General features: G+C 41.2%; 1 protein-coding gene across 18 annotated transcripts in view; it reads left to right on the forward strand.

Moving 5' to 3' along the window:
* The window catches only part of LOC125450665 (phosphatidylinositol 4-phosphate 5-kinase type-1 beta-like), a 144,423-nt gene that overhangs the window by 85,053 nt on the left and 42,979 nt on the right, over positions 1-16,391 (forward strand). For all 18 annotated transcript variants that reach the window (XM_048526699.2, XM_059643975.1, XM_048526686.2 and 15 more), the window contains 3 exons: positions 2,303-2,420; positions 5,210-5,362; positions 12,423-12,722. In XM_048526699.2, the coding sequence (XP_048382656.1) occupies positions 2,303-2,420; positions 5,210-5,362; positions 12,423-12,722 (571 nt within the window). The remainder of the gene's footprint in view (positions 1-2,302; positions 2,421-5,209; positions 5,363-12,422; positions 12,723-16,391) is intronic.

Consider the following 16,391-nt stretch of genomic DNA (forward strand, 5'->3'; position numbering starts at 1 on the left):
GTAGATAAATCCTTAACTCCAGGTGAATTGTTCCTTAGGCTTTTAAAGGAATCCAGGAAGGAAATGACATACTCTGAGAATCATTTTCAAATCCTCTCTTTATACAGGCAAGGTATTAGAGGATTAAAGATCTCTGAACATCATACACTTAATCAAAAATGGTGCAAGAGGTAGACCAAATAAGTGTAGGCCAGTCAGTCTGATCTTAGTGGTTGAACAAATTACTAGAATCTATATTGAGAGGCAGAATTACTCTTTTCTAAGAAAAGCACAGATTAATCAAGTATGGTCAGCATGGTTTTATTAAGGGGAGGTCATATTTTACTAAATTGAATTTGTCAAGGAAGTAACAAGTTGGGTAATTGACATTGTGTCTGCATGAAATTCTGTAAGGCATTTGAGAAGTTGACACGTGGCAAATTGATCAGAGAAACTAAAGCTCTTAAGATGCAGACAGGGAAACAAGGTGATATGGGTCAAAAATTAGTTTAGTGACAGGGGGAAAGAAAGGGGTGATAATGGGAACTGCAGATGCTGGAGAATTCAAGGTAATAAAATGTGAGGTTGGATGAACACAGCAGGCCCAGCAGCATCTCAGGAGCACAAAAGCTGATGTTTCGGGCCTAGACCCTTCATCAGAGGAAAGAAAGGGGAATGTTTTTAACAATAGAACGAGTTGATGATATGAAGGGAATAGCTCGTTGTATTAATTTGGTTGAGTAGATGGAAAAGTGCCAAATGGTATTCAATGTAGAGAAGTGAAGTTATGTATTGGGGACAGCAAACAAACCAAGGGAATATACAGTAAACAGGAGGGCAGTGAGAGGGGTCGAGGAAGCGTGGCTTTAGAGTTTAGGGGGTCTTTAATTATGCACTTTTAGCAAGGGATAATGATAGTGTGAGGAGTAGTGAAGGACAAGTCTTCCAAAATAATGTTGAGGAGAATTTCACATAGCATTATGTGTCCAGCCCAACAAAAAAGGCGCTGCTAGACCTAGTTCTGAAAAAGGGTCACTGGACTTGAAACAGTAACTCTGTTTTCTCTCCACCAATGGTGCAAGACCTGCTGTTATTCTGCAGAAATTTCCGCTTTTGTTCCTGTTTCTTGGGAATGTAGTGGGCCAAGTAGAGCAAGGGTCAATGGGGGAACATTTTAGGGTTCAGTGACCATTGTACATTCAGGTTTAGAATGATGGAGGAAAATGACATTTGTCAATACAGGGTAAAAAATCATCAACTGGCAGAGACCTGATTTCAATGGGGCAAGAACAGAGCCATGCTGGACAGACTGGAACCAATAGTTGGCAGGCAAAACAATAACTGAACAATGGGCTACCTTTCAAAGTGAAGATACTTCATGTATAGTGAAGGTATATAACTGAACAAGGTAGGACAAACAAATCCAGAGTTTCCTGGATGATTTAGGAGATGGAAAGTAAGTTAGAGAAGAAAACGTGTGCTTATGACAGTGGTGTTTTGTATTCAGCTTGGTTTTTCTAAAAGGTTTAGAACAGATGAAATAGAAAATAGGGGAAGCAACATGTGATTATGAAAAGGGATTGGCAGCTAACTTGTAAAGGAAAATCCCAAAGCCATCACTACTAAAAGAATAGTAGGAGGAGGAGTAGGGTTAATGAGGAGAAGAAAGGGAATTTACACAGGCAAGAGACATGGCTGAGGCGTTATATTACTTTGCATCCATCTTTAGCTATGAAGCAGATGTGCTTCGGCCACAGTGACAGAGGGAAACTCATCACAAGCGGGGTTCATAACTGATAAAGAGGAATTGGATAAGTTGCTGCTAATTAAAGTTGGTAACGCAACAGATGCATCCAAGTGCATTGAGGAAGTGACAGTGGAAATTACAGAGGCGCTGGCAATGCACCTTCAATCTTCCCTGAATTCAGGGGTACCACCTGAGGACTGGAGAATTGTAAATTTTACACTCCTTTCAAAAAGAATGTAGAGTGGTACCCACAATTGCAGGCCATTCAGCTTAGTTTTGGTGATGGGGAAACTTCTGAAAATAATTACTTGTGAGAGAATTAATAGTCCCGTGGTAAAATATGGGTGGATTTGGGTGAGACAACATAGGTTTGTTAAGGGAAAGTTGCATCTAACTTGCTGGAATTTGTTGAAGGGATAGTGAAAAGGCTGATGAGGGCAAGGCTGTTGATCTGGTGTATGTGTTCTTGCAAAAGGCATTTAATATTTTGAATGCTCTAATTTTAAAAATAAATTCTGATAGCAATTTATTAGGTTACTAGCAATCATTAAGTTATCTCTTCATGATGATTTTCAGTGAAGGAAGTAATCTCACGCCCGCACATCGCTACCCAGACTTCAGATTCAAGACGTATGCTCCGTTAGCATTCCGCTATTTCCGAGAACTCTTTCATATAAAGCCAGATGATTATTTGGTGAGTTTCCTTTTGTAATGCTGCAATTCTGCCTTCTTTTAAAAAAGAGAAATGTTAGTTTGTTGCTTGCTGTACAAGGCATTGTTCCAATGCACTCGGTGTTACTGTATGCTGGATTACTGCAACCTGGCCAATTAATCATAGGATATTATTGCCAAGGAAGGCTAGAAAGTTGAGCCTACAGTAACTTGCGTAGAAACTATTTTTGTAGTGAAACATTTGAAGGTGTCTTAAAGAACAATTTATCAAATAGGATTTGACCCTGGGCCACGTGAGATGATAGGCGATCAAACGTTTAGTTGGACATAGATTTTAAAGAGGAAAGAGTTAAATAGGTGGAGGGGTTTTAACAAGAGACTTCTAGAGCTTGCATCCAAGGTTGAAGGTACAAACATCAAGGATAGAATGATTAAAATTGACAGCACAGAAGAAATCAGAATTAAGGGAGCACAGATATCACGATGAGTTGAAGGGCAGAAGGAGGTAACGGAGAAGGGGTGCAGGTCATGGAGAGATTTTGGAAACAAGGTTAAGAATTTCAATATTATGGTACATATTAAATTATTTTTAAAAATAGGATTAATGCTGGATTAAAATACTAGCTTATTTAAGGAAAAAAAACTCTTATGAATGGAATTGATCATTCTGATTTGGCTAAATTGTTCAGACATGCATCCAAATTTCACCAAAAAGTATCATAGAGACATGAATGTATTTCCAGGGTAGACTAATGAAAGAGTACATAGATTCACAAGATTGTTGGATTCCTTTCAGGTAAAAGGAGGAAATAAGTTATGGTGAAAAGCTGAGTAGGTGAGTTACTACACATAAGAGATTAACCTTTTGGGACTTGTTAATGTTATACTGGTCCCAAGAATGAAAGTTTTGGATATCTCAGATTGGAATGAATACGCATACAGGTTTTTTCACATTTGCCCCTGAAAGTGGAACTTGTCATAATACAAAAGGTAAGTGGCATGCAATGTCCAGTGTTATTAAACAACTGCTTCCTCTTGTATGCAGTTATTCCATCCTCACCAAGGGTTGAGCAAAAAACAGAAAGAACTGCAGATGTTGGAAATTGAATAAAAACAAACTGCTGTGAAAACTCTGCAGATCTAGCAGAAATAAGTGTGTGGAGCTGGATGAACACAACAGGCCAAGCAGCATCTTAAGAGCACAAAAGCTGATGTTTTGGGCCCGGACCCTTCATCAGAAAAGGATGGAAGATCAGAAAAGATCTAGCAGAATCTGTGGAGAGAAAACAGAACTTTTGAAGGGTCACTAGACTCAACACTTAACTCTGCTTTCTCTGCACAGATCCTGTCAGACCTGCTGAATTTTCCCAGCAATTTGTTTTTCAATTTATATTTTCACAAGTGGGAACGAAAGGAATATAATTGCTTCTTGCAGACAAGCCCAGACAAAATAATGATGTTTAATGCAGAAATCATCAAACAGCTTATGGTAAGGAAGCGTGATCTTTTGAATGGTGCCAAACCACAAGCTCTGGATGATGAGTGTCTCTCCTTTCCTCTCCCCTCCCCACCAACACCACCATTCCACCCCACATCCCCCATTATTAACCTCCCACTAGCGCCACCTCCCTCTGTGTCAGAGTTACTTTTAAGAGCTGAATACTAAATAAAGACCGATGCTGTAAATCAGGAACAAAAACAAAGTTGCTGGAAGAGCTGAGCTCTAAGAGCTCTTTGGATTTCTGCATTTAACGTAGCTCTCAATGAGAAAATTAATGCTCCTGCTTTGTGCTTGATTTGACTCTGGTTCACTCGATTTTCTTCTCTGTCCTTTTAGTCCTTAAATCTTAGTAATTCGTAAGATTTGATGGTGGATCAGTATCATTTTCTAAAGTCCCAGAAAAAAACTTTTATTCTCACCACACTGTTATTGGCTGTTAATCCCAACAAGTCGTAGTGAAACATGCTCTGGTCAAAAGTTGAGAGGAAAATGTCTAACTGTGCACTCCAGGGGATGCCCCACTCAGAGGTCAGGGCTCTGCTGAATACCTTGAAATTACTACGACAGAACAGGGAGCAGTCACTGTCCAAGTCTGAATGCGGTTTTATCTTTCTGTCCCACCAGCTTGCATGGAATAAAAAGATCTCCTTTCAAAAACTACGTATCATAGGAAATTGATCACTATTAGCTTAGCTATTTTAAAAGCTCTCTTTTTCTAATACTCAAGTGTGGAATTGTTTATCAACTCTCTTGTTTTGAGCTTGCGCGCACATTGCGGATTAATCTCTTCTGAAATGGGTTAGGATCGCATATAATTTAAATTTTTTTTGAAGAAAAGTTAATGTATACCATAAATGTCTGTGTAAACAGACTTGTTACTTTTTGCTCAATTATGAGGGAAACAGCTGAGTACTGAGATGAAGTGTACTACCCTTAGACCTAGCACAGGCTTTATGGGCCAAATGGCCTCCCTCTGTTGCAATCTGTGTAGACAACAACTTTTAATTTTGGATTTTTTTTAAAATCCTCCATACTTCCTGAAAAAAGCCTGTGATTTTTAACAAGCCTTATGGCATTATTGTACATTAATTCTAATTAGGTTGTCTCAGATCACTTTAAATTAAAAATAATTATACTAGTTTTCTTTTTAAATTCTGTGCTTTTGTTAAGTCATAGCTGTGTGTTTTATCTGTCAATAGCATCACAGCCTTGTGAAGAAAAATTTAATTTCCGTTAGCAAAATGACATTGTAAGTACTTTAGGAAAATAAGCACATTAATTATTCTTTCAAAATCTTCCTTTCCCACCAGTATTCTTTATGCAATGAGCCGCTGATCGAACTTTCTAATCCTGGTGCTAGCGGGTCTTTATTTTATGTCACGAGTGATGATGAATTCATCATAAAGACTGTGCAGCATAAAGAAGCAGAATTCTTACAGAAGCTGTTACCAGGTTATTACATGGTAAGACTTTAAATATTTCAGGAATCCTAAATTTTGAACCATGAATGTGTTGGAGGCTACATTAACAGGCCATTTAAAATTGTTCAATTGCATTAAAAATAGTGGATTGAAAGCTAAAGAAGTTCAGTCAAGCAAAGAGTCTTCTAACACAAAAATATCACCCTATCAATGTTATGAACTTGACATTTGCAATGTCTGAAGAGACAGTGGAAAGAGATTTGATACTAGCTTTCAAAAAGGAATTGGGCAAGTACTTGAAGGAGAAATGATTGCAGGGTTAAGGAAACAAAGGTTGGCGAATGGGATCAAGCAGGTAAACTTTCAAAAGAGATAGCCTGGACCTGAGCGGTTGAAGGGCCTCCCTATGTGCTGCACTATCCAATGAATAGACAGATTAATGTCATGAAACAGTCACGAGGTGGTTCGCGTTAATGGGACAACTTTTGGACATAAGGTTATGTAACAAATAGTTGAGTCAATAGGGAGGTTTTAAGGTCAACCTTAAAGGAGAGAGAAGTAATCTGACACAAGGTGGAATTTTTGGCTTGTGTTAGAAATGAGGCAGAATCACGAGGGAAGTTCAGCAAGGTTGATCTTGATGTCAGGAACAACTTGCCACCTCTGTGACTGTCACGTCTTTTCTTTTAACTGCTGCCTATCGAGGTAAGTTCTCTATTAGAGAGAATTATTGCTTATAATGAACTTACCTGTAGATCTGGCTGCTTCGTATACAGCTTTCTATTGAACTATTTACTGGAAGCAAACTAGGTGGTAAGAATTCTTGCTCTAGAAGTCAGAACAGTGCTTGGCAGCTTCAGATCACTGTACCAAAGGACGTTCATGTTGGTACACTGCATGGTCACCAGCCACCGCAGCCCTCATGCAAGGACATGGGTATCTGGTATGTACCAGCCTCTAAGAACCCCTGTGGCACATCTATGCTTCACTTACAGAGTGCTTTCACACTTCAGTGTTGCATCTTCAGGAGCAATGACTATCATTATAATGCTGCAGCAAAGACACTTTGTGATCAGGGACATGCACACAGCTAAGGATGGACAAAGCTGCATCTCAAAGACATTCACCTGCTCTCTTTGTACTCACTCACTTTGAGCCTGCCTGGATGTTCACTGCATCCTTGTCCTCACTTTCCTTTTTGCACCTTGTCCCTTAGCCGGAGGTTTCAGGGTAAGAATACTGTTGCATTGCTCTGCTGTTTCATTTAGATGCAAAGCCAGAAAGCTTACCTTGGTTCTCAGCACTCCTTGGTCAAGTCAAGTGCAGCCTCCAGTACCAGTCCAGAGGCATGGACAGAGTCAGTCAGCCACTTGGTGAGATCAGAGTCAATATCCCCTCTTTGTAAGAGGTGAGGAGCTGAACGTCAGGCAGCCCGCCACCTGTATTAACTCCTGCCTTGTGGGTTATTTTTCTCTTGCCTCCCTCTCTCTCTCACTCCAGATGTTAAGAGAAAGGAGTGTGGTTGCAGGTGCTGGTGCAGGTGGGTAAGTGTCTCAAGCGAGTGAGTTGGCAGCACAGAGGGCATGCAGGATTGGGATTGGTAAAAGCGAGTGGGAGAAGATGTTACAGGTATTAGTAAGAATGGTAGAGTAGTGGCCTTGTAGGCACAGTAGCAGTGATACTGAGCGCAGCAGAGATAGAACATAGAACATAGAACATAGAACAGTACAGCACAGAACAGGCCCTTCAGCCCACAATGTTGTGCCGACCATTGATCCTCATGGATGCACCCTCAAATTTCTGTGACCATATGCATGTCCAGCAGTCTCTTAAATGACCCCAATGACCTTGCTTCCACAACTGCTGCTGGCAACGCATTCCATGCTCTCTCAACTCTCTGCGTAAAGAACCTGCCTCTGACATCCCCTCTATACTTTCCACCAACCAGCTTAAAACTATGACCCCTCGTGCTAGCCATTTCTGCCCTGGGAAATAGTCTCTGGCTATCAACTCTATCTATGCCTCTCATTATCTTGTATACCTCAATTAGGTCCCCTCTCCTCCTCCTTTTCTCCAATGAAAAGAGACCGAGCTCAGTCAACCTCTCTTCATAAGATAAGCCCTCCAGTCCAGGCAGCATCCTGGTAAACCTCCTCTGAACCCTCTCCAAAGCATCCACATCTTTCCTATAATAGGGCGCCCAGAACTGGACGCAGTATTCCAAGTGCGGTCTAACCAAAGTTTTATAGAGCTGCAACAAGATCTCACGACTCTTAAACTCAATCCCCCTGTTAATGAAAGCCAAAACACCATATGCTTTCTTAACAACCCTGTCCACTTGGGTGGCCATTTTAAGGGATCTATGTATCTGCACACCAAGATCCCTCTGTTCCTCCACGCTGCCAAGAATCCTATCCTTAATCCTGTACTCAGCTTTCAAATTCGACCTTCCAAAATGCATCACCTCGCATTTATCCAGGTTGAACTCCATCTGCCACCTCTCAGCCCATCTCTGCATCCTGTCAATGTCCCGCTGCAGCCTACAACAGCCCTCTACACTGTCAACGACACCTCCGACCTTTGTGTCGTCTGCAAACTTGCTGACCCATCCTTCAATTCCCTCGTCCAAGTCATTAATAAAAATTACAAACAGTAGAGGCCCAAGGACAGAGCCCTGTGGAACCCCACTCACCACTGACTTCCAGGCAGAATATTTTCCTTCTACTACCACTCGCTGTCTTCTGTTGGCCAGCCAATTCTGTATCCAAGCAGCTAAGTTCCCCTGTATCCCATTCCTCCTGACCTTCTGAATGAGCCTTCCATGGGGAACCTTATCAAATGCCTTACTGAAGTCCATATACACCACATCCACAGCTTGACCCTCATCAACCTTACTAGTCACATCCTCAAAAAACTCTATAAGGTTTGTAAGGCATGACCTACCCCTCACAAAGCCGTGTTGACTGTATTTGATCAAGCCATGCTCTTCCAGATGGTCATAAATCTTATCCCTCAGAATCCTTTCTAACACCTTGCAGACGACAGACGTGAGACTTACCGGTCTATAATTGCCGGGGATTTCCCTATTTCCTTTCTTGAAGAGAGGAATTACATTTGCCTCTCTCCAGTCCTCAGGTACGACTCCAGTGGAGAGCGAGGATGCAAAGATCTTCGCAAGTGGCGAAGCAATTGCATTTCTCGCTTCCCAAAGCAGCCGAGGACAAATCTGATCCGGGCCTGGCGACTTGTCAATCTTAATGTTTGACAAAATTTTCAGTACATCAGCTTCCTCTATCTCTATCCATTCCAGCATGCACACCTGCTCTTCAAAGGTTTCATTCACTACACAGGTCGTTTCTTTCGTAAAGACAGAAGCAAAAAAACTCATTTAGGGCTTCCCCTACCTCCTCAGGCTCCACACACAAGTTCCCTATGCTATCCCTGATCGGCCCTACTCTTTCTTTGACCATTCTCTTATTCCTCACGTAAGTGTAAAATGCCTTTGTGTTTTCCCGGATTCCTTCTGCCAAGCCTTTCTCGTGCCCCCTCCTGGCTCTCCTCAGACCATTTTTGAGCTCCTTCCTTGCCTGCATGTAATCCTCTCTAGCTGAACTTGACCCTAGCTTCCTCCACCTTATGTAAGCTACCTTCTTCCTTTTCACTAGAAGCTCCACCGCTCTCGTCATCCAAGGTTCCTTTATCTTACCCCGTCTTGCCTGTCTCAGAGGGACATATTTACTCATCACTCCCAACAACTGTTCCTTAAACAATCTCCACATGTCTATAGTTCCCTTACCATGGAACAACTGCTCCCAGTCCATGCTTCCTAACTCGTGTCTAATCGCATCATAGTTTCCTCTTCCCCAATTAAATATCCTCCCATTCTGCCTAATCCTCTCCTTCTCCATAGCTATGTAGAATGAGAGAGTGTTATGGTCACTATCACCAAAATGCTCTCCCACCACAAGATCTGATACCTGCCCCGGCTCGTTTCCGAGCACCAAGTCTAGAATGGCCTCTCCCCTCGTCGGCCTGTCAACGTACTGCGTTAGGAAACCCTCCTGAACACACCTTACAAAAACAGCTCCATTCAAATCTTCTGCTCGAAGGAGGTTCCAATCAATATTAGGAAAGTTAAAGTCACCCATTACAACAACCCTACTGCGTCCACACTTTTCCAAAATCTGTCGACCTATGCTTTCTACAATCTCCCTGCTGCTATTGGGGGGCCTGTAGTAAACCCCTAACGAGGTGACTACTCCCTTGCTGCTCCTAATTTCCACCCATACTGACTCAGTAGGCAGATCTTCCTCGACAATGGAAGCTTCTGTAGCTGTGATACCCTCTCTGATTAGTAGTGCTACACCCCCTCCTCTTTTTCCCCCCTCCCTATTCTTTTTAAATGTTCTAAACCCTGGAATATCCAGCAACCATTCCAGCCCATGAGAAACCCATGTCTCTGTTATGGCCACAACATCATAGATGATGGTGCCATGTACACTGGCGCAGTGGAGGATGTTGCTGACCCTCTTCCTATGTTGCTGTGCATTCCTTCATACAGCTGAGATTGACCCAGGTAACAACTTCCAACCAGCTGGCACAGTCTGGTGTTGTGGCCTCCGCTGACAGCTCTGGGAGGAGGAAGTCCCTCCTCTGCATCACGCCATCCCATCCTCCAGAACCTCCAGGCCCCTGCACAGAAAGCGAGACACAATATTTCTTATCTGTACCATGTTCCGGACAAGCGTCGAGCACCATGCAGGGCACCTACGAGCGACTGTGCCTGTCTAGGTGCACAGTGGGCTTTTTAAAATGGCCAGAGAGATCTCGGCAGTGAATTGTAGTAGAAGGGGCTAGAATCAGACAGGACAGGTGTCATAATGCAGGGAGAAACCTTCTGAAACGCTATGAAACTGACAGCTAAAAAATACATAAGATTTAAGGAGCTGACATTTTGTATAGGATATTGCACCAAAAGATGCTTGTTTGCAAAACTGTTTTGCAAACAGAACATTGTGTTGAATGGTACCTTTTACAAAAATTCTAAAACTTGTTATTATACATGTACTGTATTCTGAATAGTGCCTGTTGACTGTCACGTGGTGTTTCTTTTGCTTGGAGAAGGGACAGATGCAAAAATAAGTAAAAGTTTTTTACAAAGATAAATTGTGGTTATTGTCTATATTATATTGTGGAGTATATTGAGCTACTGACTTTAAGTACAGTACTACAACTCAGTTCGAGCACAGTTCACACATGGCTGTGAGCCTTGCTAGCAAGCGTTATGAAAACACATGGCATTACATCCATAATGACTCTTGCATTTCATTTTATGGATTGTGTTTATGTGCATTATCAGCACAAGAACTGGTCATTCATCTCCTCATACCTGTCCTGTCAATTTAAAAGAGCTGTCCATTTGGTTCTCTCCTCTTCACAATCCTTTCCTCATTGGCCTCCGAACTTTCCATTTCAAGAATCTATCCAATCCTCTGTTGAAAGTTAGTTGAATCTGATTCTAACAGCTCTTTGTCTAGTGCAATCCAGATGATCATAGTTCAATTAGAATAAAAATTGTCTCCTCATCTCTGGTTTTTCTGCCAATTATCTTCATTGTATCCTGTAGTTACTGAGCCTCCTGATTATGGAAAGTTTCTCTTCATTTATTCTGTTGTAATCCCTCATTGAGCATCTTGATCAAATCTCCTCGTAACATTCTCCTGCTCTAAGGTGACAATTCCTGGTTTCAGTAGTCTCTCCACATAAGGTCAGTTTCACCTCACACCTGAGGGTAGTAGCTATCCACAGTTCTAGAACATTCAGGACCACTTCCTTTTTCCTATCCTTTGAGAAACGAAATGGACAGGACAATATTGAATGGATTAAATTTCATGCCTAATATTAAACTCAAACAAAAACTTCATTAAACCTAATTTTCCTTCTCAATAAGGACCTCTGTCCTGTTGAGGTGACTCCACAGCTGTGGATAATTAAGAAACATGCTGTGTATTTCCTTTTACAATACGCATTTTTCACCTGGGATTATCTGTGCATTCACATTTTAAGATTACGTAATTGGGACATTCGTTTTGATATCGTAAATCTAACATTCTTTCTTTTCCCTACAAGTTTTCTGCTTTGCCCTTGCTCTTGTGGGAAATATCCATAAAGTGTCATGATCCAGTCCTTTGCCAAAAGTCCAAAGCTACATTTTTAGTGGTTCAGATTATCACTGGTACCACAAGGCTTTGGTCACTTTCCCACTCCTAATGTAAGTGCCATCCATCAGTTCAGAATGAGGATTCAGCCTGAAATGTTTAGATCTTTGTGTCTGAGTTTGCTGTTTGTTTTAAATCCATTGGCATTTTCCTCTCAGAAGAATTGTATTTCTGTGTCCCTGATTAACTGGTCATTCATGCTTAACTCTGCACACACTGGTTGACAGGTTTATCCCATAGAAATGTTACAACACTTCAACGAAGCATGTCATTGCATTTGACTCGTTTGAGGATTTTTGCGAGCCACGTGTTACGTTACAAGTCTGTCTTTCTGGCTGAGACGGGGAATAGGTTTCAATCCTTGTTACTCAATTAATAATTTACAGATAAAGAGACAAAAGATCTTTGAATCTGGCCATGTTGAGTGAAATGTTAGAGGAAATGCATTCAACAGTAGTGTGCAATTACTAAAGCTAAATTCAATTCCAGACAAAATCCAGAGAAAAGCTTGAAAGGGATTTGGAGAAGACTGATGTGATACTTAACAATATGGTTAACATGTAATCCGTACAACTGTACATTTGCTAAGAGGCTCAATCTGAATTATTTTCCTGCAGGTCAGGAATCCAGTTTTAATGAGTAAACAAGACAGCTTCAAAGCTAATGTACCTTCCTTGTTCTTGGGATTATATTTAGGCCTAATCTGTAATAAACTTTGTCAAGTTCCATGTCTGTACTTAATTAAAATCAACTGTATCCGTTTCATTGCCTGCTATATTGCCATTGATCACTGTGCATAATTAGGATTGTGATATACGAAAACAAGTGCAGGAGCATAGTTCTTATAAAAGAAAATCTTTAAGCAATGTGCTTTTTCTTTGCAGAATTTAAACCAGAATCCTCGGACACTTCTGCCCAAATTTTATGGCTTGTACTGCATGCAGTCAGGAGGTACTAACATAAGAATTGTGGTTATGAACAATGTGTTGCCACGCTCTGTCCGGATGCATCACAAGTACGATTTGAAGGGCTCAACTTATAAACGGAGAGCATCCAGAAAAGAGAGAGAAAAAGATATACCCACATTTAAAGACTTGGACTTTATACAGGATACACCAGATGGCCTATTTTTTGATGCTGAGACTTATAATGCATTGATTAAAACACTTCAGAGGGATTGTCGGGTATGTATGGCGCAAAAATTAGTGTTTTTCTTTTATTGTTGAAGTTTTGTGCTTGGGACAAGCATGAATTGGATAGAAATATGAAGAGATTTTATCATTCACATTCTGAACAATGCTTGAGCTTAATTAGATATGTTGGCCCTGTATTTGGGATCAGCCATTGCGGGGGTGGGGTGGGCAAAAAATGTTGTTCACAAGTATCTAGTGATCTGGGGTGCATTTAACTTTTTCCCAACATAGGTTGAATACAGCAGCAAGTAAAGGGGATCTGTAAGTGTTTGGTTGCAATGACGCCATAGAGGAAAGTAAAGTCATCAAGTACAGTAAGCTGCCAATCACAGTGACTGCCTCTGAAAATACTTCAAATCAGGAAGTAAAAGCTACTGGCATTTGCTCTTAGAGCAAAATTAATGATTGGGACATACGTATCGATGGAAACTGAAATATCGAACTTTTGCAAGCAAACTTCTTAAGATTTCAAATTTTTTCCATTGTAAGAAATTTTGCTTTAACAAACAAAATTCTCAGAATCGATGAGAATGTTTAGTAGCAGTATATGTGTGGCTAAAAACAGGCTACTCCTCATCATGGGAGGCACTCATTTCTCAAGGAGTTTTACAGTGAAACTTAAGAGTGGAAGTATTTCAGTCTATTCAGTGACTTTTTTAAACTTGAAATTTTGGCAACCTCGACTGATAAACAAACAGCTTGATTTCCATTTTTCTGCGGAGTTCTGAGGCAGGGTCACCGGACCCGAAATGTTAACTCTGCTTTTTGCCTTCATAGATGCTGCCAGACCTGCAGAGCTTTTCCAGCAACTTTGTTTTTGTTCCTGATTTACAGCATCCGCAATTCTTTTGGTTTTTATTTAGCTTGATTTCCTGTTTTATGCATATGAGCACACCAGAAATTCTTGACACTTCCATTGGATTAATGACGGCAAATGCTGACTGTGTCGCCATTTGATTTTGCTGTGAAAGAACTTGCACTTCCACTAGGCACCATCCACTTTGATGCTGTGAATATCTGGACAATATGAGGTAGAAGTCGCTGGTGGACAGATGCCATGCCAATATATTGGTAACATCCCCTACAATAACGTATATCATATTCTGTGATCTGTAGTTCGTTGGAGTAATGCAATAAACTTCTTATTACTTCATAAGAATAGAGCAGCAGGAGCTGGCCATTCAAACTCTTGCACTTGCTTCCCCGTTCCAAATTGTGATTGATCGCCTATGTCAACGTCGTAGTCCTGTGCAATCCCCATATCATCTTGCCATTACTAACAAGAAATATTTTAATCTGTTTTGAACGTGCTCGATGCTTTTCCACAGCCCCCGACAAAGTAATCCAAAGATTCACCATTTTCTGAGTGCAGAAGTTTCTCCACAGCTCAGTCATAAATAGCTTGCCTTCTATTTTAAAACTGTTTATTTATGGTTCTACAATGTACAGCCGGGGCAAGTATCTTTTCTTGCATTTACTTTGACTACCCCTTTAAGAATTTTAGAAGTTTCTGAAAGATCACCTCTCATTCTTTCAAACTGTCATGAATATGCAAACAGTCTCCTCAATTCCCCGCCCCACCCAGGAAAGTCTCACTATCCCAAGAATCAATCTGGTGAACCTCCTGTGCACTCCCTCTGTCACCATTTATCCTTACTTAAGCAAGGATTACCAGATCTGCGCGCACAACAATCCAGGTGTCATCTCACCAGTGCTCTACACAATTGGAGCGAGACTTCTTTGCTCCTCTACTTGAATCCTTTTGCAATGAAAGCCAAAATACTGCTTGCCTTCTGAATTACTGCAAGATTCTTCTAATTAGACTAAGAATGTATCCATTCCTCTCCAGATTTCCAAATTAAAAGGAACCACCCTCACTCAATCTAAAAATAATGTTTTTAAAATATAGACAAGAGAGGAAGAAAGGATAGCATTATCTAACTTTGAGAGTAGTTGATTGCAAATGGTATGTTTGTGCTATACAATCTTAAAAAACATCTCCAGAGAGGATATCTCAGTTTTTCAGTGTCTCCTATGTACTCAAGGGGCTGGTTTTAACTCTGTCCCATTGGCAAGGAAGGGAAACTAAGCATGGTATAATAACATAGTAGGAATTGCACATGCTGGAGACTACCTCAAGTCCCACCCCCATCTCCTACTACTAACTTCATCCTGCCCCCTTGACCTGTCCGTCCTCCCTGGACTGACCTATCCCCTCTCTTACTTCCCACCAACACTCACCTTTACTGGTTCCACTGGCTCCTCTCCACCTATCTTCTCCTTTTATCCATCTTCTATCTGCCTCCCCCTCTCTCCCTGTTTATCTCAGAATCCCCTTCCCCTCCCCCGTTTCTGAAGAAGGGTCTAGGCCCGAAACGTAAGCTTTCCTGCTCCTCTGCTGCTTGGCCTGTTGTGTTTATCCAGCTTGACACCTTGTTATCTCATGGTATAATAACAGCCAGCTTGAGACTCATTGACACCCAAACGAGTGTGGTAAAAGTCATTACAATCAACTCCCATCTCCTTAACCCTTCAGTTGAAATTGCAATCTGCATTTGTAGACGCTGCATTCCAATTGGATATAGTCCCAGAGGTTTGTCACATGAGCTTCCTTCACACTCCTCCCATTGCCCAGTCAAGGAGCCTATTCTCTCTCATAAGGAAAGGGAACATGTTTATGATTCAGCAGGGTGATCCTTGATGTTGAACAGTCTTCTTCTACCCAGCGCGTGTGTTTTCTGAACTAAGAGATAAAAGTATGGAAAGAAATATAATCAATATTTTAAAAAGAACACATTCAGGAGATTTTGGGAGATTAAGCTTGAATTTTTGGCTCCGGCAAGCCTGGAAGGTTGGCAAACTCTCTTTAAGGAGCTCAACACAAATGTGTTTTAGAGAAACCCTGCACGCAATAGAGATTTTATTTGACTGTAAAGCCCTTTAACCATCTGGGTGTTGTGAAGTGTGCTATACAATGCAAGTGGTTGTTTCTCTCATGCCAAATGGGAGGAGAATGCAAAACTTCTCTATGCCATTCATCGCACTTAAGCACCCTGAATGCCTGATGTATTTAAAAATTTGTACATTTGAATAGAAATCGTGTAAGTGTTGGTACATAAGTTTGTGCATAGTATATTCTTAGTGATCTTTCTGAATGATGGATTTTGTTACAGAATTTGCCTGCAAAATGAACTGAAATTAAAAGGAGTGGGGCGCGATGGGAGTAGAAGAGTATTTTAAGTTCATGTTTTTCCGAAAATCATTGCTTGCTTGTTCAAATGTGACTTGCAAGAATGTTCAAAGAACAATCAATCAAGTTTCGGCCGCACTTGGAGTTTTGTGTATAGTTCTGGCCACCGCATTATAAGAAGGATGTGGAAGCTTTGGAAAGGGTGCAGAGGAGATTTACTAGGATGTTGCCTGGTATGGAGGGAAGGTCTTATGAGGAAAGGCTGAGGGACTTGAGGCTGTTTTCATTAGAGAGAAGAAGGTTGAGAGGTGACTTAACTGAAACATATAAAATAATCAGAGAGTTAGATAGGGTGGATAGGGGGAGCCTTTTTCCTAGGATGGTGATGGCGAGCATGAGGGGGCATAGCTTTAAATTGAGGGGTGAAAGATGTAGGACAGATGTCAGAGGTAGTTTTTTTACTCAGAGAG

This window comes from Stegostoma tigrinum, chromosome 3 (genome assembly GCF_030684315.1).
Source record: "Stegostoma tigrinum isolate sSteTig4 chromosome 3, sSteTig4.hap1, whole genome shotgun sequence".
Lineage (NCBI taxonomy): Eukaryota > Metazoa > Chordata > Chondrichthyes > Orectolobiformes > Stegostomatidae > Stegostoma > Stegostoma tigrinum.